This window comes from Panicum virgatum, chromosome 4K, assembly GCF_016808335.1.
Source record: "Panicum virgatum strain AP13 chromosome 4K, P.virgatum_v5, whole genome shotgun sequence".
NCBI lineage: Eukaryota > Viridiplantae > Streptophyta > Magnoliopsida > Poales > Poaceae > Panicum > Panicum virgatum.
In genome coordinates, this window is record NC_053139.1 from 3,536,453 (window position 1) to 3,546,753 (window position 10,301).

The 10,301-nt window shown below is 54.4% G+C and overlaps 1 protein-coding gene across 1 annotated transcript; it reads left to right on the top strand.

Annotated features, from left to right (window-relative positions):
- The first annotated feature begins 2,491 nt into the window (after nt 1-2,491).
- LOC120702575 (cinnamoyl-CoA reductase 1-like) lies at nt 2,492-4,256 on the top strand. The gene is made up of 5 exons (XM_039986434.1): nt 2,492-2,707; nt 2,808-2,962; nt 3,067-3,249; nt 3,343-3,695; nt 3,812-4,256. The coding sequence occupies exons 1-5, from the start codon at nt 2,554-2,556 to the stop codon at nt 3,984-3,986; spliced, it is 1,020 nt and encodes a 339-aa protein (XP_039842368.1). The 5' UTR covers nt 2,492-2,553; the 3' UTR covers nt 3,987-4,256.
- Nucleotides 4,257-10,301: the final 6,045 nt, after the last annotated feature.

The following is a 10,301-nucleotide window of genomic DNA, read 5'->3' on the forward strand; positions in this document are numbered from 1 at the left end:
AAGTCATACACGGTACCTTCGGTCCAGCCATCTCATAAGCAGCAAAGAAAGAAGAAAAAGAAGGCGCCAGAAGAGGAAGAGGCAGAAGAATCGTTTCAAACCTTCTTGCTGAAGCGCAAGCTACTGAGGGAGGCTGCGAACAAGAAGCCAGAAATAGATCCGGTTGCAAAGGCACACTTTGTGAAACACTTCATTAAAGATCCCACCAAGGAGAAAGAAAGAGAGTCGGATTATGATCGGCAGATCAGAAAGTGCTACAGCAACCCCAAGAATCGCCTGATTAATGCAAAGACCGTTCCCCAGCTCGGAGAGCAGTCCAAACAATCGATCCCTCCGTTGATAGTGCCGCATGAAGACTGTCCCGATGAATCAAGAGATCCGTTGACCATGGCTGGGATGATATTGCAAACTGATCTAACAAGTGCTCAATTGCTTGGGGAGGCCCTACAGAATGCCCGCGGCAGGAAAAAGTTTGTACTTGGTGAACCTTTGATATGGCCAGAGTTGCTACCATTCCTACCAACGAGAATGGCCGAGTTACACAAATGGTATGCCGTGCAATCTAAAGCTAGTAAATTAGAGATGTTCCCAGCTCGGATTAAAGATGAGCATTTCTGGCGGGGGGCAGATGATGTATATATCGAGTTTGCATCACTCTACGATTTATACCATCAAGATGCCCTTCACAAGTCCCTCGTCAGTGTATGGTGCATGTAAGTATTGTCTCTCATTTCATTATTTTAGCCTTGAGTGTTGATTGATCCCCGTTTTTCTTGTGTCCCGTAGGTCAAAAATTCAAATTTGCCGAAAGAAGAACTTTCATAACGTCGGGTTCTTCGACCCCGATATTATACACGAGAAATCGCTAGCGCTAAATTCTGGAGACATAGTCAATGTTATATACAGGGGGTTGCGTAAAAATAGCATGTGTCCCTTCATTCTCTTGCCATACAACCATCAGTGAGTCGTTCTTTGTTAGACTTTTTTTTCAATCCCTTCGTATTAATAATACCATTTAATAACTATTATAATCAACATTAATTGGTTATGCGTATGTATATGCACAGCTTTCATTGGATATTGCTTTGTATTCGGATTGAGGAGCACAAGGTCTTGGTGTACGACTCGTTAAGGCAAGATAAATCAAAGTACCAAGATATCATCGAGGTGGTAAATACTGCATGGAGTCGCTACCTCCACAAACACATAGGCTTGCCCATAGGTGAAATCGAGCCTCTTCATTGGGTGACTGATTTTCCGGTATGAATATACTCTCGCTACTAATGTCATTCGCAATAAAACATCAAAAAAATTCTATATCGTAACCCACATTTGTCCATAGTGTTGGAGACAGGGCCAAGGAAACAACTTATGTGGATACTACGTATGCGAGTGGATCAACTCTTTTGCAAGTGAAAAAGGGCAAATGACAGTGGAGGCATTCAATGTACGTGAGCACAATCACATCTGCTCATTATTTTAATTCATTATTTTTTATTCTCATGTTTTTATCGAAAAATGTGACAGCGTTGGCGGATGAAAGAACTCATTGAAATCGCTCGGATCAGGGCAATTCAAGAAGCTATATGTGGATTTCTACTCGATGAAGTCATAAATCCTAAGGGCGAATTTCATGGCGATCTCCGTCTAAGCGTCGCCCAAGAAGATCCGACGACGAGGAAGCTGATACGTTATTATAGTTGATGTAATATCTCATGTACTTTTGAACTCCTAAGTGTTCCATACATGACATATAATATATATATATAAATATATAATTTAAGTGTAATATGCTGTTCTAATAATACTGTGCAATGCAAAGAGTACGACTATGTAGTCACATACGCTAGAAATACGCATAGCCATACGTATAAAAACGAAAAGAAAAGAAACATAAAGAAGAAAAAACATTTAGTGCCGGCTAGTTATATCAGCCGGCACTAACCTTGCTGTCAGAACTCGGGCGGGGGCGGGCACGTTAGTGCCGGCTGGTATTACGGACCGGCACTAACATACGCACGTTAGTGCCGGTCAGAGTAGCCGGCACTAACGTCTGTCACGTTAGTGCCGGCCATTTAGTGCCGGCCACAGGGACCGGCACTAAGCCGTCCTGTGACCGGCACTAATGTGCCTTTCTCCAACAGTGTGCCATTCTTGTGCTCATGGCCGCCAAATTCTGCAATTGTCGTGCCGCTTTCGAAATACAGAAATATACCACCGGTTTTGGACTCCACGACGTGCCAAAGTTGCCTTTCGTGTTTCCGTCTCGAGGTTACGGAAAATCAGGGCGCTCCCGTGCGGGTGTTACGCCCACGATTTTGCCAAAACCCACCGGCGGCGCGCCCTCCCCACGCCGCTGAATAAGCACGCTGTCGGCGGCGGAGCGGCGCCGTGCTGTCTCGCGGCATCACGCAGCTCTAGCGATCCGCCCCCCTGCCCCTATAAATATATATACGGGGCACCATTCCATACAGGGCGAGGTCAGCTCGATCAGACACCCATCCCACTAGCAAGCTTACTAGCTTAGCTAGCATCGATAGCTCACATAGCCACATGTCGTCGTCGTCCTACTCCTATTCCAAGGCCAGCAATGGTGGTGAGCCGCAGCTGGTCTGCGTCACCGGAGCAGGCGGCTTCATCGGGTCGTGGGTCGTGAAGGAGCTCCTCCTGCGCGGGTACCGTGTCAGGGGAACTGCAAGGGACCCTGGTGAGTGAAGTCTCTTCAATTTCTAGCTACGTAGTTTCTACCATTACAAATTTATAATAACGCTACTCATTTCTGTCCCTGAACGTTTGCATCTACACAGCTGACAGCAAGAACGCGCACTTGCTTGCGCTGGAGGGGGCCAGGGAGAGGCTCACCCTCTGCCGCGCCGACGTCCTGGACTACGAGTCCCTCCGTGCGGCGTTCACCGGCTGCCATGGCGTCCTCCACGTCGCCTCCCCGGTGTCCAACAACCCTGTTAGTTTTTCTGTTCTCACTAACCCTCTACTACTACTAGCTACAGCATCGCATCGATCGTTCACGCCCGTGTATGCTTACGTATACGGTCTGATGACTTGCAGGAGCTCGTGACGGTGGCCGTGGATGGCACCAGGAACGCGATCAACGCCGCGGCGGACGAGGGTGTTCGCCGCGTGGTCTTCACCTCCTCGTACGGCGCCGTGCACATGGACCCCAACCGGAGCCCCGACGCCGTCCTCGACGAGACCTGCTGGAGCGACTACGAATTCTGCGAGCAGACAAACGTACCTCTCTCCTTCCTCTGATTTGTGACTCATCCATCGTTTCAGTCTCAGATCTTATTCATCGTCCGTGCTCGTGGCGAAATCAACGCGCAGAACCCGTACTGCTGCGCCAAGATGATGGCGGAGATCACGGCGATGGAGACGGCGGCGGCGCGCGGGCTGCCGCTGGCGGTGGTGGTGCCGAGCGTCACGACGGGCCCGCTGCTGCAGCAGGCTCTCAACGTCAGCAGCAACCACGTGGCGCGCTACCTCATGGGCACCAAGAGGACCTACCCCAACGCCGTCGCCGCCTACGTCGACGTCCGCGACGTCGCGCGCGCGCACGTCCTGGCCTACGAGCGCCCCGACGCGCGCGGCCGCTACCTCTGCATCGGCACCGTGCTCCACCGCGCCCAGCTCATCGCCGTGCTCCGGGAGCTCTTCCCGCAGTACCCCGTCACGGCCAAGTAAGCTTCGATTCTGTGATGTTGCCAGGCAATCGATCCGTGGCGTGCTAGCTGCGTGCCAGCGTGGATGCGTTGTCGCTGACTTGTGAAAATCTCGTACGTGTGTTGGTGTATAGGTGTGAAGACGACGGCAAGCCGATGGCGAAGCCGTACAAGTTTTCCAACCAGAGGGCCAGGGAGTTGGGCTTGGAGTTCACTCCGCTGAAGAAAAGTTTGTACGAGGCTGTGGTGTGCATGCAGCAGAAGGGGCACCTTCCAGTCATCAGCCAGCAGCAGCACTCGTACTTGTAAACCAAGGCATGCGCGCGCTGAGTTTGCCACTAATTAAAATAAAACAGCGCAAACAGAAACAAAAAAGGGAAGCAAAGAGAGGTCATATAAGGACTTTGGAGATGTAGTATGCCATTTCCCCCATTTCCACCAGTGTAGTTACCTTATAAAAAAATAAAAAAAAATACGAGTGTATATTATTAAGCATATCTTTTCATATCATATTACATGTAAAACTGTTATTGTGACGAATAACACTTGTTGAGTACGCATTCGATGATCCAACACAAATCTCATTTGCACAAGGCATCAGTGCATGCCAAACTTGAAAATAGGCTTTGTTTTGGGCCAGCAAAGCACAGGCCGGAGTATATTTCAAGTTCGGCCTCGGCTGCAATGCCCTCACAGCGTGCCTGCGCCTCGAGGCTCACTCCTCCGTTCGCAGAACACTGCAGGCTTCGGCGTAGGGCTGCGCCCTCCGGTCCACCGCCCTAGCACGCGCATCGCCCTCCACTATGGCTGGGCAAAAAAACTGAAAACCAAAAAACCGAACCGAAATAACTACCGAAATAACTGAGTATCGAATGGCCACCTATACCCTTCATCGCGCTCCCTGTCTTGATCACGATTCACGGCCGGCGGCCGGGGCCTGACGCAACGCGGCTTAAGCCTGGGCATTTTTTAACCGAAAACACCGACCGAACCGAACCGAATCGAATTGTCGGTTTTTCAGTTTTTCTGGTTTGGCTTCGGTTTGCATTTTTATGAAGTTCGATGGTCGTGTTCGGGTTCGATTTTGACCCTGCACGAACCGAAAACCCGAATTACCGAAGACATATGTGTGCAGAGGCAACAAACTCTGACAGCCCAAAATCCCAACCCAACCGACTGCAGCCCACCTTGGCCCATGAAACAGGTGCAATACATATTCACGGTCTCCAAATGTAAACCAGCACACTATCTCAGGAAGTGTTAGCAGTCGCGAGAGTTCTTCCAGCTACAGTAGAGAGGCGACTTCCAGGCGATTCATGGATCTCCTCCACCGAGGCACGCGCAGAGCGAGCTCTTCGACGCCGTGCGGCCCCGTTGGGTGAGCTCTGCGGTGGGGCGTGCCTCCCCACGGAGTAAGCCCAGCGGCGGTGCGTGGCTCCTGGTGGAGGAAGCTCGGCTCGAGCGTCTTCTGCATGGGTCGGCGGCGGCTAGGCGGGGTCCATTTGGGCCTTGGCCGGTGGTGCCTCGCGGTGCTTGAGGGCGAGCTCTGCGGCGTCGTCTCTGGTGAGAGGATTGTTTATACCTATGTTTGTAGGTTTAGCTGTTACAAGTATTTATCTACGCTTAGTGTGTAGATCTACTGTTACCAAAGGGTTGGTTTACCTCTCGGTGAGCCATGTGCCGGGAGTCTTTTGTCTCCTCTGGATTTTTTTTGGTGTTGTCTATATTGGCGGTGGTTGGGGTCTGCTGCCGGTCGTTGTCTGCGTGGAGCATGATGAGGGCGTCATTTGCGGAGGATTCATCACCGGCGATGATTTCTCCCTTCCTTGCTCTGCCACACAGGCACGAGCACACCAAACGGCAAATCACACAGAAATGCCATCCATCCCGTCTAAACTCATCTTTCAAAATTCCACATTTCTCCCTTCCCACACACACTCACATTTTCTTAATAAAACAAGTTGTATTGTGTATGAGGTCCTAAGCATTCTAGCTGTGATTAACGTCCAAACAACACATTCAGACATTAATCTAGGTGGTCAAGGAATGGTTATAACAAATCAAGGGGTGGCTATCCAACCATGTTTTCAGCAGGCAAAATATATGCAATTTTATAAAACAGCCCAATATGTTGTGTTTATAAAAACTAGGACAAAACATGCATCAAAGGCCGGATTGAACTTGCCGTCTTCAAATCCTTCCAGGGTTCCTGATCGAAGTGCTGTCCTTCGGGCTCGGGGTCACGGAACTGGTCCTGGTTCACTGGCTCACAATACTGCTCATCGACGGGTTTTCCCTCGTTCACACCGTGATCTACGACGCACACAAACAAACACACAATCAAGAAAAAGAAATAAAAGCTTTATCGTTGAGCTCGAATAGGAAACAATTAAGATGTGGAGATAGAAGTAATATTTTTAGGCAGTTTCCTAATGGCATGACCAAAACTATGTTAGGATTGGTGTGGTAAAGTTTCAGGTTGATCGGGGATCATTGGGCGCATAAAATGATAGGTTAGAGAGGGATTTAGGGTTAAATCGGGACTCAAGGGCCTATTTGTAATTATCTTTGAAAGTGGTGGGTCTTGATCGTAATTTCTAGAAATATCTGGGATATACTGAAAATGTATAGGGGTTTATTTAAAATTAATTATATATGGTGGGAGGGTTTGTTTGCAAAAGGAAAAACATGAAGGGTCTTTTTGGGAAAAAGGGTTATAAAAAGGTGGGGTTCTTTAGTAAATAGAGGGAAGGTGGGGGTCTTTGGGAAAAATGCCCTTCTCCTTCCTCTCCCCACGCAGAACAAAGGAGAGGGAGGGGGCGCTCGGTGCCGGCGTCGATCCGACGCGCTGAGGGATGGTGGCGGCTGGGGATGGGGACAAGAGAGAGAGGGGATCGAGGGGGTTCGACTCCCCCTCTTACCTCGAGCCGGGGTGGAGTGTGGAGGCGGCGAGACTGCGGCGGGCGGCGAGCGGCTCTGGCACCCGCGGCGGCGGCATTGGGGAGCAGGGAAGGGCTGTGCGGTGGTGGCCGGTGTGGTGTGGTTCGGGAGCGGTGCAGGGCCCCTTTTATAGGACGAGCAAGGCGGTGGGGCGGTGGAACGCAGCGGTGGCGGCCGGCGGCCGGCGCGGAGTGCCTTTAATGGTGCTCCGGCTGCTTGCGGCCGTCGTGGAGTGACGCACGGGGGGCGAGGCGGGGGCGCAGGGGTGACGGGACGTCTCGGGCAGGTGTAAGCGGCAGCAGTGACGAGCACAGTGAGGTGGCAGCGGCGGCGTGCGGCGTGTGCGCGCGTGCGCTGGGCAGAGCGCGTGGCGGCACTGTTGCTAGGCGACAGGCGGCGCGGCGAACGCACGTGGGCGCGGTGCTTGGCGTGCGTGGGCGGGGCCGGGAGCAGAGGCGAGCGGGACCGGGGCGGTCGGCGAGCGGCGCGGCCACACGGTGCGCGTGCGCACCCGTGTGTCGAGGCGGCGAGGAGACCCGACGTGTGCCGCGGCGTCGGCGGCGTGTGGCGCGCGGCGAGCTGCGCGGCGGGCACCGCGGCACGCGGAGCGCGTGCGCGGGGCCGGGCAGGAGTGCGCGAGCGCGTGCGCTCGGGCGGCGGCTTGCGCGGCGAGGGCAGAGGGCGGCAGCGGCGGTGCTCGCGCGCGTGTGTGTGCGCGGGCCGCGCGTGGGGTCGGCCGTGGTGGGGCGCGCGTGCAGGAGCGGCGTGGCGGCGAGCTGAGCAGCGCGCGGGGGAGAGCGGCAGAGGGGAGGGAGGAAGGAGAGAGGGAGAGGAAAAATAAAATGGAAAAAGAAAAGGGAAGATTTCCCCTGTCACCGCCCGCACCAGGACCTCCAGGGCTTCATGGGTCAGGTCGCTCCCCTCTCCGTGGTGGGTCCTGCTGCAGTCGTTGGGGCCGGTGAAGCTCCAAACAGATCGCGGTCGCTGCTTCAGGTGGGCGATTCGGCGCTTCAGGAAGTCCCCGAGCACGTGCAGCGAGGTGAGGCCGCTCTCCGCCAGCGACCTGATCTTGCTCAGCACGGAGTCGAAATCCGGCGGCAGGGACGGCTTGGCCCTCCAGGACAGACGGTCGGAGGCGGGTCCCCCGGTCGGCATGACCAGGCGCTCGTTGGCTTCGGTGGTGGCGATCACCCACTCCCTGCGCCACTCCTCCCACTTCCCACTAGTGAGCCCAGGGATGTACGGCGTCCGCAGGTCGCTCCTCGTCTGGAATTAGTACGCCCCTACTTCGTCTTTGCCCTTCCCGGACTTCACCAGGACGAAGAAGTGGCGGAAGAGGATGACGCAGGGCCGCACCCCCACGAACATCTCGCACATGTGCACGAAGATGGCCGTCAGGAGGATGGAGTGCGGCGTGAGGTGTTGAAGCTGGAGGCCGAAATCTTCCAGCAACAGCAGGAAGAATGAGGAGATCGGCAGCCCCAAGCCGGTGGAGATGTGCGAGATGAACAGCACAAACTCCCCGGCGCGCAGGTTGCTGAGGGGAACCGAGCCTGCTCGGATCCCCCAGGCAGTCTCCTGTGCACTCCACCCAAGCAGGCGGCGCACCGTGCTCAGCTCCTCAGTCTGGAAACGGTGGGGACGAGCAAGGGATGCCATTTCGCTATGGAGGTGAGGAGCAATCTACGCAGGAGAGCAAGGTGCGAGGAGGCTCGAAGGCAAAGGGGCGCAAAGATTGGAAGGAAGAAGGCGAATGCGGGAAAGTAACCGCAGTATACGGTTCGTCCCTTTATGAAGCCTGACCCAACCAGCGCGCCCTGAAACCGTCGCTGGAACCCAAGCGGCGCTCACGCCTAGTGTTAACCACCCAGTCCATGACAAGGGGGCCCAGGCCCGCCTGTCAGGGAAGGCGGGTAGCGAACAAAGGTGTAAAAAGGGCGGGATCTGAATCGTCACCAGCGCGCGAAGCAAGGCGGAAGCTGAGCTGACGTGCGCGCATTAAGCACTGGCATGACCAAGCTTTTTGGGAACTGTGCCGGTGGTAAATATCCTGTTTACTCCGGCCGCATCAATGCCGAGCGTCGCACGCGTGACTAGGTGAACCACTGTACGTGGGGGCCACGAGTCAGTAAGCCGTTGCGATGTGATGAGGCAGCGAAAAACCGATGAATGGTCAAAGCCGGACAAGACTCCTGCAGTAAGAGGCTTCAAGTTATACAGAGCTAAATCGGAGTAGTGGCCCGACCTGCGGGTTCGTAACCTCCCCCGAGGTGGGCCCGGGGGCCACTGTCGGTACTCTGTAGTAGGGATACCCACTCTTACTGCAGCAAGACAGCACTCGCGTAATCATCTGTAACTACACGGTAAGGGGCGGAGCAGCCGGGCCCCACGGGTCAGGCTCTTACCTCGCCGGGCCGACGGCCCCGGACCCGTTCCCCGCTCTGGGACAGGTCCGGTGACGCCACGTGTCCCTGAGGAGGGGAAGCTTCGAGCCAACCACCGAGATCTCTGACCCCCCATAGGGGTCTGGGACCTCCTCGCGCCCGTCCGGACCTCCCACGCGTGTAGAACCAGCATACCGCCGGGGGGTTCGGAGCCGCCGCGTGTCCCGCAGGCGCGGGCAGCGAGTCTTCCAGCGGAAGACTCGCCCACCCACCGCATTCAATGCGGGTGGTTGAGGCGAGCACTGCCGCCGCGGCACGCGGGACAGCCTTTGTCAGGTCAGGACTCACTGTAGACCGCGTTTTACCGAGGTACACAGTGAGGCCGCCTGCGCAGCAGCCGCGCAGAGCACAGCTCCCGCATTAATTGGATATGACGGCACGACACTTTTTCATCATGCCGCCTACGCCGCAAGCTACACGGCCCGTTCAGCTACACTGCAGGCGACGCCGCAAGCTACGCCTGGCGCCGTTTCGACAAGACAGCGCCTGGACATGCTGAACGGAGGATTCCAGGAGCAGGCAAGGGAATCCATGAATGAGATCTCCTTCGCCTGCAACGTCATAATGTATGAATAGTACGTTATTTTATACTACACCAATTGGGCCCACCTGTCGGGGACCCAACGGCTATGTACGCGCCTCCCTTGAGATATAAATGGGAGGCGCTCGCTGCACAGGACAGGCTCTCTCGACACACACAGACGCACGCTGGACTCAGCACCAAGCTGACCCAGACTCGAGCAATACAACACACAGTGGACGTAGGGTATTACGCTCCGGCGGCCCGAACCACTCTAAACCGGCTGTGTTCATCGTGTTCTTGAGCGAGATCGAACTGGTCCTAGCTAACCCCCGAGTACTCACTCTCTGGGCTTAGGCGGGTGCATTCCATCACTCGGCTGTAGTTTGCCACACCACGGCAATTTCTTTTCCCAAATTCTTATTTTTGCTTTTCCACCCATGCGATAGAGAGCAAATGAAAAAGGAGTTATTTTTCACTTAAATGGTAAGCTTTGAAATAAGAATAATAGAATAATCATGAATTCAGCTATTTTTTTTGAAATCTTTTCTGGGCCCAGGAGTGAAACTGGACGCCTAGATTGATTGGTCTTGTATTGAGTAAGCTAAAATCTGCAGCAGCCGTTGGAGGGAGAATGGATGGCATCCAAGAAGGGAAAAGTCACATGTGACTTTGCTTCAGGAAGTCAGTGAATCCACGCCGGAAAAGGACACAGGAGCA

What these genes read in the sequence shown, in the direction of transcription:
- LOC120702575 (XM_039986434.1), top strand. Translation starts at nt 2,554, where the DNA reads ATGTCGTCGTCGTCCTACTCCTATTCCAAGGCCAGCAATGGTGGTGAG. An exon ending in CCCCGGTGTCCAACAACCCT is followed by an intron (nt 2,963 to 3,066) that starts GTTAGTTTTTCT and finishes GATGACTTGCAG; the next exon opens with GAGCTCGTGACGGTGGCCGT. An exon ending in CAGTACCCCGTCACGGCCAA is followed by an intron (nt 3,696 to 3,811) that starts GTAAGCTTCGAT and finishes GTTGGTGTATAG; the next exon opens with GTGTGAAGACGACGGCAAGC.